This window comes from Pleuronectes platessa, chromosome 4 (assembly GCF_947347685.1).
Source record: "Pleuronectes platessa chromosome 4, fPlePla1.1, whole genome shotgun sequence".
NCBI lineage: Eukaryota > Metazoa > Chordata > Actinopteri > Pleuronectiformes > Pleuronectidae > Pleuronectes > Pleuronectes platessa.
In genome coordinates this window covers 6,648,069-6,663,306 of record NC_070629.1, presented here as the reverse complement: position 1 = coordinate 6,663,306, position 15,238 = coordinate 6,648,069, and the positions used below count along the sequence as shown (strand labels likewise).

The window sequence follows — 15,238 nt, the reverse complement described above, 5'->3', positions numbered from 1 at the left end:
CTTGCGCATGTCTACTTTTAGTATGAGTCCTACACACTGTTCTATAAACGAGGCCCCTGATTAGGTCACATGACTGATGGCTCAGTTTCACAAGGTGTCATGAAATTGATGAATGCAGTCTGTTCTTCTAGTGTGTTAGAGAATTTTACCTGACCCCTTAGATGTCAGCACAGATACCTCAGTACTTCATACTTTGGCTTCTTTCTCTACATGCCTCCTCGTGCATAGACCAATCTGGGACTCCATTTACATTCTACGACGGAGGTATGTATGTATGTTGGACAACCTGAAAACATAATGGCTCTGACCACTGGCTGTACCAATGGCAGAGACAACCAATCTGTTGATTGAAAGTTTCACAGGTTTTTCAAAATAATAAATTAAAAGTATTTCACTGCCTCTGTGGTATGTGTAGTAGTTTTGAATTCCATTCTGCCTGAAGTCAGTGTGTAGAACCTCAACAACATTGATTGCAGGGGTAATACGAACTTTACTGACAATCATGAACATAACTTCAGTATAATTACTGTAAACAACTAGATGAAGAAGCAACATAATACAAAGCAGAGTCTTTGTGGTTGCAAGTGTCTTTAATTATTTTCTTAGACACAATAGAGCACATAACCCAGAGCACAAAGGGACTAGAGGGCGTATGAATGACAGGTGGACGTCCTGTGATGAAGGAGACATGACTCATCCAAAGCAAAAGTGTCCTGATAGCAATGTCTTCACTCAGGCTGAGCAAAGCAATTCAGTGAAGTTTTTTTTTATTTTTTTTATTTTGACTTGCAATAACAAATCATACGTGCATGTCTTATTTTTGCACTATTTAAAAAACACATTTCTATAAATTCTCGTTAATGTCTCACATCAGCTGGCGGCTCTGACATGAGCCAGCAGCAGTTTGTTTTCGGTCCATGATGAGGATTTATTTATTCTCCCTCCAGCTTTATGTTCCAGTGATTTCAGTGGTCGATAAACTTTTAGACGTCTCTGCAAAATTAAACGCTTCAACAATGTGAGTCAAAGCTACATTTTGAGTTAATACAGTTCTGCATTTCACACAGCGCTGAAAATGACAGTAAATCACATATATTGTAAACAGATAGCAAATACAAATGTATTTGATCAACAACAGTAAGTTATGCAGAAGTTATAATTGTCCTCATGTTCTTGGTTATACAACACTGGCTTTAAAGTCGACATCTTTAATTTCTTAACGTGACATGTAAGAAAGAAGAATGCTACATAAGCTTCGAATAAGATATATATAGTGTATATATCTATATACAATACCAGTCAAAAGTGTTAGAACACCTAAATTCTCGAGCTGTTATTTAGTCGTCATAATTGTGTGTCTCAGTGTTTATGAGTGTTACAGAACAATTAAACAATTGAAAATGTTAGCAGCTAAACAAATCATAATTTTCTTTCTACAATAAATCAAACATTGTTTGGAAAGTTTGACCCCGAACTGGAACAGATATTCCACTTGAAGCTCCTTGCAATATCATCAACCTGCAGAGCCGGAGAGCCCTTGCTTGAGTTAAAACAACTGTATGCCTACATAATAAACTTTAATCATAAACAGCTGTATGCCAACACCCACTCACCGATATATAAATAAATAAGTTAGTTTTTTTTTTACTATAAACTGATTGTGTGCTTTTTAAAGGAATCAGAAACTCAAAGAGCTCGTGTTTGACCTTCATTGGGCACACAGCCATGGAAATCTGAGTGGAGATACAGAGTGCTGCTAAAATCTGTCCACTATTATGCCACACAATTTCCCCCTCGGATCAATAAGGTATTTCTGATTCTTATTTATTTGTGTATTATAGAGTGGAGAATTTAATGTTCAGCCTCGATGATGTTAAAAGGAAGACTCAGTTTACTTCTCTTAGTGGGTCTTGAACAGGCACATGTGTAGGTCTAAAACAGTAGAAGACAAGGGCTCTCCGGCTCCGAAGGAGGATTTCTCTCGCTCCTTGGGGTTTAAAGATCTTTGCACATCAAGTTTGCATTTTTGTCCATCATCAAGATTTTGGAACATGATTGATTTGTTGCCTTTTTTTGCGTCTGTCAAAGTTATTCTAGAATGTTTGAGCTGTTCAGGATCAATTGGATCCTAGGAATTTGTTTCCTTCTTTTTAATGTGTGATATCAATCCTGGTAAAATACCAAACCGGACCACTGACATCCCGAAAAAGACTAGGAAGCAATCTGGATGATTGCCCATCTCCTTGATGAGAAGATGAAATTCTCCTTCTTCCTGAAGGCTTCTCAGGATTGGAGGTTTTATTTGATCTCCTACTGAGAATTCTTGAAACCAATAGAATAACAAAACGCATCACACTCAAACATTCTCATCGTTGCATAAGAAACGACTGATGACTCAGTGTGCAAAGACCTTAGTTCTGGAGACTGAGCTGCTCTTCCATCATGTGAAACTGTGTGCTGCTTCATTATGTTGCTATAGGATGTGTTATGCATTTCATGTATCAGAGTACATGTTGCACTAAGGGATAAGTAAGTCACCATTAAAGTTGGGGACCTGTAGGAGTTAGTTGCAAATAATGGTGTTCAAATACTTTTCACTGATAGGGCATATAAAGCTGAATTACCCTTTAATACACTCTACAATATCAAGACTCTTTTTGTGAAACCATCACACTTATGGTTCACTCCATTATCTACCAACACAATCTACAAGGCTCCATAGTGGAATGGATTCAGTACTTGTGACTGTTAGATTCTCAACAGCACTGTTACATTTCACTGAAGCAACCAGTTATACCTCCCTGAGATGAAGACCATACTGAAATGAAAGCATCTTAACCAGAGGGAATATTTCCAAGCCTTTAACACTGATCACATACAGTGGACTGTATATGCAGCTTTTAGATAAAAATATTTTCTATTTTCTTTTCTAATTTGTGGAACTAATCACACCATATAATCTATCACATCTTGGTTTAATTCAGCTGGAGTTTCATATTTGTAGCATTCGGAATCGTTTATGTTGGTTTATCGTTACAATGTCTTCACCAAAGAGCTGAGATCTGGGAGCATGAAGCAAGGACTAAACAGGGACAAGAAACGTAATCCGTCAGGCTTAATTTTAATGAGCCAATAGCTCAAATTATTGAAATGGTAAACATGTCCAAACCAAAATTAAAGAGGGCATTCACTGTGCAATTTGAGTGCCGACGGCTAGTCAAGCAGTCTCATCCATTTTGACCCTCACTGCGTCCGGGCAACATGGAAAAATGAAGTAGTCGAAAGTGTGTAGTTTATGGCTAGAAGTATTTGCACAGCAAGAAAGAATTAGAAGTAGAGTGGCCAGTGCTCTGTGCGTAATATAGTATCCTACAATGTTTGCATTCAGCTTAACACTAATCTTCCGGTTAAATTGCAGATGCCTCTTTTCTGGAACATTTCATCACCGAATGGCACATAGGTGGAATTAAAGTCCCACAATGTATGTCCATCTTGACTCAACTCCACACACATGGCCAATTGCTGCTTAATGTGAGCATGATTGTTGCATTGTTTGTTTCGTAAAGTTAGGAAAGTTAAATTGTCAGGATCGGATCCACCAATGTAAATGTAGAAGAGTTGTGGCATCTGACAAACTATTGAGTGAGGCCTTCAGGACTGTGTCTATTCTGTGTGCAGATTGTTCTGTTCGGCTGGCGACATTAGGCTGCGACCTCCAGTGCACACTGGGTGATAAAGGTCAGCACCTCCAAGACGCTGGTCACGGTGTTAAACAAAGAACTGCTCCCTTTAGGCTGGGTGTAACTTGCGATCGAAGCAGGAATGCAAACACTGTATTAGAAAGTCGTGGTATGGTGGAAGAGGAACCAGAACCACCAGGGTCAAAAACTTTGTTAAGACAAAAAGAACGAAATTGTTGTTACAAATGGCCAAGATTTGGGTCCTAAACAGGGAATCTGGACTTGCTGGTTTCAATCAGTTTTTGCAGGCTGTAAATAAATGAACGTTAACAGCAGGGACCATATCAGCGATGATCATGAGGCTGGTTTGTTTCTATTTGTACTTTTGATTTGTGCAACTTTCAAACTTTCTAACCCTAACCCTAACCTTTCTTTGCTTAGTTTTGCAAAGTCGTGTATGTCCCTTGAAAAGGATTCCAGCTTTATTCAGGATGAAAATCTACCAGACATTCAGAAGGGCCTTGGACTGGAAACCTCTTTATTTTGAATCTTGGAAAGGGCTTACAATTCCACAAGTAGACCTGGGGGACTAGGGGATGCTGAGAAGGAGATCTGGGCTTGTTGCTACTGGACACATCCAAAACATGAATGAGTGCATGGATGGAGTAATATTTCATAGTTCGCCTAACTTAATCATGATTGTAAACACTTTGGGTTGACTCCTGTTGTTTTTATATGTAAATCAATAAATCTGACTTGACTTAGGTGTTTTGCTCACAACCTGTTGGATCATTGGACTACTTGTCTTTTTCGCCCATTTGGACTTCTTTTAGTGATCTTGCTGTGTTCCCAGAGCTCACACATTTATTTGGTGAGTCATTAACAATAGGAATGATAGCCAACATTCAAAATAAAAGCCTAGTTGTAATCGGCCAGAATTATTCCTTTAAAGTTTAATAAAACTATTTGCTGGTCCTGTGTAGATAATGATGTCGCTAATCAGTTCCGCTGGTCTCCTTAAAGCACTACAAGAGCCACAGAAGTCATTTAATGTTCAGCACTGCCAATAGAAGATAAAACCATTTCAACATACTGTACAGAAAGAGGCCAACCAGTGTCATTATTGCCATAGACCCCTTTCAGCAGTAAGGGGATTTAGCTCCACTGCAAGCATGTATGCAATAAAAGCATTAAAGTTAAGATGCACTGTGTGTGCCATACAGAATCTGAGGGCAACGAGTCACATGTTCTCATAGCCAAAGCCCACAATGCTAAATAATATACAGTACTGTAATGTACATCTGTGTGTCTTTTCTTTCACTTTCAAATAAATATGTTCAACTTCAACTGTTCCACAACAACAGCTGAAAACAACCCTCATATTATCTAGTCAAAATTCCACATACAGCTCTTAGCATCACGTGGAAAGAGTAAAATTTAGTCCATGCATGTTTAGAAAGGCTGCCGTGTGCCAGAGCCACTGTCATGTCAGTGAATCCCAAACACAGGGTGCAGCTGCAGTGGAATGTCAAGGGTCAATGGTTTAAAAGTGGCCAGCGACGAGGAGGAACTGTCAAAACTGTACTGTAGACTGTCAGATGAGAGTTGATACAGTGCTGGAGTGTTACAAAAACAAAACCTTTATTTTCCTCGTTGTCGGGGCGGCCAAAACAGACAGAGTGAAAGAGAGAGAGAGAGAGATGATGTGGAGAGAGCAGAAGCGGAGCAAAGGCAGAATAAGCAGGGCAAGCTGACAACAGCTTGTCTGACATCAATCCAGTAGTTGGGTTTCATCTTTGTCCCATGCTCACTGGACACATATCTGGTTCTTCAGACTGTTGGAGAAAGAAGGAGAAGAGAGAGAGAGAGGGCGAGTCAGGCTTATTAATTCAAAGTGCGTCTCATATTCAGAGATAAAGCAACAAATAGGACAAATATTCATGCAAAAAATATTCACATCTTATAAAGCATTTTTCACAAATGATACATTCGATTTGCCCTTTAGACCTGTGGTGCTGATGGAACGATGACAGAATAATAATGATGCAACCTGAACAAAACCAGGCTGCGTCACGTTCTGCAGCATCAGGATGAGTGTTGCTGAGGATCAAGTTTCAATTATTTAAAAGAATCATTTTCACCCTGGTTTTTAAATTAACTCCCAGGCAGTTTACAGTCAAGAATTTTCTTCCAAATATGTTTTGTGAACCTTGTTTTGTGAACCTATTTAAAAACCAGGGTGAAGTGTTTACAGACTTCCTTTGCAATCTTTGAATTTTTTACTGTATCTGTTTAGACACACTATTCCAAACAGCTTATTTTCTACTTTCAAATATATATCTGACATAATGTGTTTAATGATGAGTGGTTCGACCTATGACCTGCTAGTCTTGCAGGTTGATCCAGTTTTATTGACTTTACTGTGCAGATATTACTGCTTAGAATTCAGATGTAGCCTTAAGGAATAAAGTCAATAAAGCTAGATGGAAACCTTGCAATCCAGATTTTATTTTATTGATTCCTTGAAGAAAACTGATGGATTTCATACCACTAACATGGGACATCTAAAGAGGCTACCGCTACTGGACTTGGAGAGAAAGGTTACAACGGAAATGTAAAAAAATTTAAAAAGCTAGTACTGGGTTGGATTATTTTAGGTTGTAGATCAAGCTGTATTCTTTGCAATGTAATGAGTTGGATTATGGGGTGATGGAATTTTTAAAATGTTACCAGTTCCACTAAAAAAATGTTTTGCTACTTGGCATTGGTTATCCTGGAGCAATGACTGATGCTCATACTTCAGACTGAAGTTTCCCACTCCTTCTCTCATGTGGCACTAGCAGTACACTTGGAAATCACTTGGCTCTACCCTGAGGCTCTGCTCAGGTCAGGTGTTAACATCTAATGTTCCCAACATACACCTTGGTCTGAGATGCATGATGCAACGCTCTTTAGTAGCACGGACAGAAATGCACCCCAGGTCACATATGAAGAACCGCTCGCTGGGCCGCTACAGTTTTACATGAACCAAGTATTTTTATGCTTCTCAGTGTTTCACATAACACACTGATATGTGTGGCCACTGACACAATATTAACACTGATGACTTCATATTGATTTTTACATTTATTTGACAATTGCAAATAAGGGATATCTTATTTCGTTGTCTCAGCTGTGCACAGGATATTGATTCATTCAATCTGCCTGTCTTTCTCTCTCTCACTTACACACACACACACACACACACACACACACACACACACACACACACACACACACACACACACACACACACACACACACACACACACACACACACACACACACACACACACACACACACACACACACACACACACACACACACACACACACATTTGAGGAGCTGCACATATTAAGACCTTCTATTGACTTGATCATTGTGGATAGCCCAACACAAAAAAAACGGGTCCGTAAAAGGTAAGTGGAAAGTCCCAAAGCGTGCGCACACACACACACACACACACACACACAATGATAGGGTACCCATTTCAGTCAGACTGGACAAAAATAACATCATTTGTTATTTTTGAACAGCCCTTTTTTCACTTCTTATTTGCATATAGCCCTATGAGACAAATTGTGATTTGTGAATATAATAAACAAAATTGGATTTATGATTAATATAGAGAGATGAAGTGACATCTGATCACATCTGGTGACTCAGCATCTCACAGGAGACCTATTCTAATTCCAGGCATGTCCACTGTTTCAAGTTTGTAATTCCAGTCGTCTCTTTAACAACATTTACAGTGGAACGAAAGTGCATTTCTCCGGACCAGTGTGCATGTGCAAAAAGGTTGAAAGGAAAAGAGCAGAGATGCATGCTATACCAGAATTAATCAGGGCCTCAGATAGCACAGAGATATTCAGCAGTATAACAAACTGCTGCAGGTGAGCGGCTGCATAAATTGGCAAAATGCATCACTCAATTCCTGATGGTTTATGAAATTAAATAACCCCACAGGAAAAGAAATTCGGTTCTCCCACTTCTTCAAGACTCAATTATAATTGAATAATAAACCGATGGAACTCTTAGAGGTGATTACATTTGTTAGTTTAGTGTTATTCAGAGCAACGAATTCTCCAATGAAAATACCTGGAGCTATTGAGATGAATTGATCAATCATAGCCAGAGTTATACATATCAGTAGGCTGACTGCAGGATAAGAAGGCAGAGGCAGAGATGAAGAGTGCAGCAGCAGCTTTTATCCTCCAGTCAAAGGAATCCAAAATGACATCAGTGTCGAAATGCCACCATCTGATCCCTGATGCTGTGTGACTGAGCAGGTGAAGGGCAGCGTTTCATATATTGGTCCAGTGGTCCGGACCGACTGATGGCCTCGTCTCAGCCGTTTATCATCACACAATTACAGCCCTCATCTGAGGTCAGCCGGCAGAACTGATACACTAACGGGCTCAATCGCTCAGACAAGGCCTGAGTCGAGACAAGCCAATGACAGGCTGTCTCATACACAGTATAAACACCACCAACAGTGCACCAGGTGCTTTATGGCCCAGATGTAAAATAAATCGGGAGGAAACCATCAGCGTGCCCCTCAGGGGATACACGCCCACAGCGGAACCCGGGGCGGAAACACAACAGATTGACACTTAGCATTGTTTTTGTTGCCTTGTTTCCACTGCACATAATCCATCCAGTATCCTCTGTCAGTGCACTGGGAGATGCATGTTATCTTCAGGTGAACCGCGAGGAGTAATCACAGTGAGCTCTGCAGAAGGAACATCCTGCTGTTTGAGTCCCGCGAGGACAAAACAACCACAACACAGCAAACTGTCACGCTGGTTTTACTGGAGAGCTTAATGCAGCAGAGCAGAACAGTGCAGCACAATATACAATCAGACTAAACACACACAATGCTCTGACTCGCTGCGCTGAACAGATTCCCCTTGAGGAAATACAGCAAGCGTCTGGGCAGCTGTCACAAACATGTAGGTGAGTAGAACCACAGACTGTCTCTAGCGTCACCAAGCACGGGAAGATAAACTCAGACTTTCCAGCTCAATCCCGTTTTATTGACTTTACTCTGAACAACGTCTTGCTTTTAAATGTAGATGTAGCCAGGAGGGAAGGGATGTCGATAAAACTAGATGGAAACTTTACAATCAGGTTTTTATCTTTATGATTACTAAAAGAAAACATAATTGTTTTTTTTTAAACCACTGAAACAATGGCAGCAGTTTCACCCCTGGGGAAAATGTACTTCTTTGTATCTCCCTTCAGTTAAATGAAAGTGTCAAACCACCAAAGGAAACAAAAGGCGAGTGCTCCATGTCTTAATCTGAGTTAACGGACAGGATGATGATGATGATGATGCATTGAAGAGCACAGAGCTGTCAGAGCTGTCAGGTTACACAGCTTTCTTCTGCATCTGTATCAGCATGCAGCAGACATGTATGCACGGGGATGCTCCTCCAACCGCTTGATGTTTCCTTTTTTTGTAATTCTGACTGGATTAAGTTTGTAAAGTAGTTTGGAACTGCAGGAAACTCCTTCAGGTTTTTGCTTGGAAGGTTACAACTAATACAACTAAGACAATATTGTTATATTTACAAAGGGTCAAATGAATGTGAGTCACTTGATTTGCAATAAATCCAAAGGACCATTGTCACTCATCCCTGCAGCTCCACAGCTCTGCGGAGCTTTTTAGCAACCTGTCAGCTCATTGTTTTGATTTAACCACCCGTGACTTTACTGTTGTGGTTGACTCTCACAGTGGCTGGTCACAGCAGCTGCTTTCACAACTTACTTTGGTAACACACGTTATACAGAGAAAGTGCACACACACTTGTTTGTACACGAAACAGCGACTGAACATAAGTGAAGGGAAATGGCAGCTCTTCAAATCCATCTGTACATGTCTGAGTCCGATCTGGAGTTTGAGAATGAACAAAACATACTGTACTTTGTATAAAATGTTAAAAAAAAACGTATATAGTTTTTTTTAACATTTTATACAAAGTATATATATATATATATACTTTGTATAAAATGTTAAAAAAAACTGATTATGACAGAAATACTGTATCCACTGTTAAATCTCACAATAGAAATAATACACACCAAATAAAGAATGTGTTTTGTTCATATATATATATATATATGTGTATGTATATGTATGTATGAGTACATTAAATACCAATAATACTACTCAAGCCAACTTGTTTGGTAGAAGGAGCGTTGATTGGACCACATTGGAACCCAGCGTTCGCAGCAGCCTGACACATTCTGTCTCACAGGGAGTTTTATATACGTTTTTCTCATTATTTCTTACTTCCTTTCATCTTTAATGTTGACATCCAACACAATAATATGATATATTCAGGACAGAAAATAAGGGAAAACACAATAACTCTCATTTTCCATGCACATAGTAATGACCGATTTAAATGTCAGGTATTCTTATGACAACAGTGAAGAGTCTGCACAATGAAAGCCACACACGGACAATTATTTTCCTCTCCCCAGTGTCATTTTTATGGAAATAGAGAGTTGACCAGTGTGATATTACACTCAGCAGGTACTGGACAACATCATCTCCAAGCAGACAAATACATATGACCTAATACCTCTGGGAAAGAAAGCTTTAAAGAGGAGAAGAAAGCACATTCTGAGCATTAAAATAGCAGTAATGGGACTGCTTCCATTCTGTATTCTGCTATAATTTGAGTTGCTCTGTTGTCATCCATATTTATGAATTTACACTCCGTACGATGCTCTACCTTCTTTTAAAACTGATCCTCCTCTTGTCATAAATCCCCTGATGAAACATACACTAAAACTGCCTGATTCAAAAACTGTTTCACACTTCAAGGCATTTTCACTTCAATTTGTCAAACATGAACTCGGTTTTAATTTGATATGATGCAGCTGGAAAACACTGTCTTTAGATGTAGAGGTTCAGTTTGTCTAATTTAGCTCGCAGCTGGATCCCAGGCCCCCTTTGACACCCCTGTGTTCGTTTCCTCTTGAATGTAAAGCACATAGTGAGGCTGCTTGGTGAACAGCAGGTCAGAGGTCTGATCCCTATACAATAGTTGATGTGTTTGTTACTGGTTGCCTCCACTGGCCAATGTGCCTCTAGGAGTGTCTTCTTGGTTCCAGATTTGGATGTGTTGTCTATAATGATTTTTTTTTCAGGGTATTGACGAAAAATTAAACTGGATTACCATTTCATTTAAATGGCTGTAAGTTTTATGATGCATCGAAAAGTAGAGTTTCTCAGAAATATCTGGTGGGAAATGTTTTAAAATGAACAAGCTTAAAAACTAATGAATAAAAAGATAAACCCAATAACGTGCAAGCATTTCACTCAAAGAAAGTGAAACTCAGCTTTACTCCAGATTCTGGTCAAACCTTTATGACAGGAGCAAGCTTACAGACTTGTCTAATGCACATCTTTACAATTCTGCTTATTTAGACTAAATGAGGGAATATGTGTAATTTGTCTGATAAATCTTGGGAAACTGCAGTTGGCTGTTTGTGTAACAGAGTCTGTTTTGTGTGTTGCCTTCAGCAGAAACTTTTTGCCAAGATGGATGTTTTCCCGAGGCTTCTGTCGATGTCCTTATTGAAGGTGGGTCCGACAGACTGATTAGGGCCTGAATCTGTGACCTCGTTCACACTAAATCACTTCATGGGGCAGTTATCTGATCTCCAAAAAGCACCTAAGGTTAAAAGAGTTTTGTAAAACATTTATTTGACTCGTTTTTGATCTTGTCTTAAAAGCAGCTGAAGTTACAGCCTGAAGCTTTTTCTTTGTTTCATTGCAGGACAAACATGGCTCCTGATGAACTCACAAACTAAGCATCCCTCTGATCCCTGATCAGTTCAACAACTAAATGATGTGTATGGATGAGAGAACGAGATGTACTTGAGCCGTGGGGATAACCACAGTTTTGTGTCACTCGGAGTTCATAAAAACCTCCTCCCACTTTCCATAAACAAGGCGAAAAGTATTCGGGGGATGGAGTTGCCGAATCAGTCTCAGCTGTTAATCAAGAGACTTCAGGGAGTTATCGAATAACTAATATAAACCAAACACCTGCACATAGATCAATGGGATTGGAACTACGTAAACTGACAGCAAAACAGTGCCATCACTCTTTGAGAGAAAATGGGTTGATTTTTTACTTTTTATTTTGGTCCACCTCCTTACCAGTTAACATGGAGGCGGGACTTATAATCAAAGGATTGCAGCCAGTCACAAGGGGGCAATCTAGGCACTTTGGCTTCACCTTGGGGAGCTGTCATTTCGTCTTGATATAAAGTCTGAGGTTTTAACTTTATCTGATGTTTGATTTCTTACCAGTTACCAAACAACTGCAGGTGCATTACCACCCTCCTGTGGGCTGGAGAAGAGCCAAACCCTGATTTGCATGCTGCCTGAGGAGAAACCGAATTTGTAATCTGACCAACAAAGAGGGCATAAACATTTCTCAAACTTCTACATTTCATATATGAGTGTCTGTCTGTTGTATGAACAGCCCTGACAGGAAACTGTACAGGCACATTTAATACTGCTGCATGTGAGCGCTGTCCCTATCCTCTCTCTGCCTCTGGATGCTAGTTAGAGGAGGTACTTGATATTTAATAAATTCCTCTCCGGCTCAGCATGAGGTCTCACAGATTACTGATGAGCACTTGAAATTGAATGGATTCATCAGTGGAGTGTGAGCACTGAGAAAAAAATCCTAATGGCCCTTTTTGGTGCAAGGATTCATTCGGTATAAAGAGATTTTAGGCTAGGTATCTGAACTCTTTGCTGCTGTTTACCTCCCTCTCCACCAAAATGTCACCGCTCGGATGTGCCCCCCCGCCCTTGACGGAAGGACAGCCTTTTAAAGAAGCCAGGGGATAGATAGATGGCCTCAAGCCCAGAATTTAAATCCTTCTAGCGGAGAGCCAACACACACACACATTCAGAGATTTCAAGCAAAGAGTAACATCTTTCAAAGCGACTGTATATCGAGGCTCCCAGCTTTCCTCTTAAAGCAAAGGAGGATCTCATAAGTAATTCACTGTGCAGTCGGTGTAGGTTACACCGCTGCACAACCCCCAGCGGTGCAGGGAACCCACACCACCTGAGTGCAACAATTCCTCCAATGTGGCTACTCTGCAACTTATGTATTCCTGTGGCGTGTGACAAATTGTGTCAGCATATTACTCTAGTGAAGCATTTTTCATGCATAATGCATCCACATGGACATTTTCAAATCCCTTTGAAGTTAATTCCCTCTTCGTGATAAACAGTCTCGCTCGTGCCGGCTGTGTTGCAGCTTACGATTGTCGGTGTCGTTGGTGCTGAAGCGAGTCACCTGTCCAAAACAATTTTACTGTACAATGCAGGCGTGCTGGAGAGATTTACATCTAATAATCCACTGTGCAGAAAGAAGGGAATAAAAGGCTTCATGAGTGCTTCTACATCTGTAATCCCACACACGGGTGATTCCAGATAATAAACTACTGGGGGACCTTTGAGAGGATGCTGCAGCTTCTTTCTGCAATCAGAGGGTCTGTTTCCAATGTTTTACTCAAGATGTTTCTGAGTGGAATTGGCTGAAAGCACTCCAGATTTTAAAGAACTCAAATCAGACATGCTATGATAGGCACATGGGCCAAAATTGCATTTCTTATTCCACTAAACAAATTAAAACAGATTTATTCAATCAAATTGTATTTGTATAGTCCATATTCACAAGTCACAATTTGTCTCACAGGGCTTATCAAGGTGTGACATCCTCTGCCCTTAACCCTCAGCAAGAGAAAGGAAATACTACAAAAGAAAACTTTTAACAGGGTAAAAAGAACGTAGAAACCCCAGAGAGAGCCATATGTAAGGGATCCCTCTCCCAGGATGGACAGAAGTGCAATAGATGTCACGTTTAACGGAGAACATCAGAGAGATAAGAGGCATTCAAAAAAGTACCCATTTAGTTCATCAGGGCTGAGCCACTGAGAAATGTTTCAATCAATTTGCTGCGGCACATACCTGTCACACTGAAATTTGCCTTTTCACATTTCTAATCACGAAATACAGGAGTGGAATCATATTAAGTGGTGAGTCCAATGAGGTTGTCTACTTGCCGTAATAATGACAAACGGTTGTTTAGTCACATCTGATATCACTGATCCTGATCCTGTTGACGAACCTCAGTCCCTCAGCAGCAGAGCTTAAATGCTCAGAGGGGACGAGCTGCTCCTCAGCTGATGAAGTGTAATTTAAGTTGATCGTATTACTGTACAATTAACAGGTGTAAGCTATTCATCTCAGCAAGAATGACTCCTCAATATTAGTTAAGTTGTATTAGCACATACAGTAATCCTTTCATTTACAGCCATTTAGACGTTATTTTATCCATATATTTGTATATGTGACATTTACGTTTTATTCTCTCCCTGCCGTTATTTAACAGAAGTGTCAATTGTAATTGTTACAGTGTAATATGCTCCCGCGGAGCAGGGAATCCATATGTGACTCCTGAGAGAGTGAAGGCTATGGGTTTTTCTGTATTCAAGAGTGTGGTCTTCCAGTTTGAGAGCATGATTTACTGATTTCATGTACAGATTATGTAATGCTGTCACTCAAAACCCTGACGTCTCACTCAAGTAGCCCCAGTTTGTGCTTAAATTTGCTCTGCTTGTGCTCAAACTGCGCACTTGCACTCAGTTTCAGCTAGTTTTTTTAATTAAAGCACAGTTTTTCTTCTGTGCTTTAATTTTTCTTTGCAAGATTCCCCAACCAGTGGAATGCCAGGTGTAGTGTTGACCAATACAATGAGCCTGCCCACAGTTTGAGCACAAGGAGATCAAACCTGAGCACAAGCCGGAGTGTGAGAGCAGGGTTCTGAGTGAGGGCATCAGAAAATCTGACCCTGGAATCAATAAGTCTTGCTTCTCACACTGGAGGACCAGGCTATTGAATGAGGATAGCACAGATTTACAGTACACTCAAAGAAGAACTGAGCCTGATGTGGATTTCATAGGTCAAACTATTTGGACAAATCACAAATATCAGCCTCTTAAAAAGTCAGTGGGTCACAAAATTTATTGCAATTCCTTTTTTGTGGAAAAAAACTGTCATCAAATTCCGTACCATACAAAGATGACATTGATATTCTTTTCTGGATAATTGGCACAATTTCTCCTGCTGGTCAAGCTACAGAAATAGTCACAGGATCAAACGATGCAGTACATGTTCATTCTGTAGGAGTCACAACTGCCTGTATCCAGTTTCATGTCTTTTCATCTAGTAGCTGTTGAGATATTTCTGTGTGGACTGACATTGATCTTAGAAATGTCTTTTTGTAATCGTTTGTAGTGACTGCACATAATGTATTTTTTACGGTGAAGTGCTCTGATTCAAATCCATTCATGCATCTATACATTATAGGCTACATGTGGACCGGCCTTCTGCAGCCTTAGATGATTTTCAAAGATATAACTCCCAGAACAAAGTGAATACGCGATAACCCTGAGGTGAGCGACAGGAATAAAT

The 15,238-nt window shown here is 40.0% G+C and overlaps 1 protein-coding gene across 1 annotated transcript in view; it reads right to left on the bottom strand.

The window, feature by feature from the left end:
• Positions 1–612: 612 nt before the first annotated feature.
• Positions 613–15,238, bottom strand: part of zmat4a (zinc finger, matrin-type 4a) — a 153,451-nt gene continuing 138,825 nt past the window's right edge. Inside the window, exon 7 of the mRNA XM_053421814.1 lies at positions 613–5,515. Within this exon, the coding sequence (XP_053277789.1) occupies positions 5,488–5,515 (28 nt within the window). The 3' untranslated portion in view covers positions 613–5,487. The remainder of the gene's footprint in view (positions 5,516–15,238) is intronic.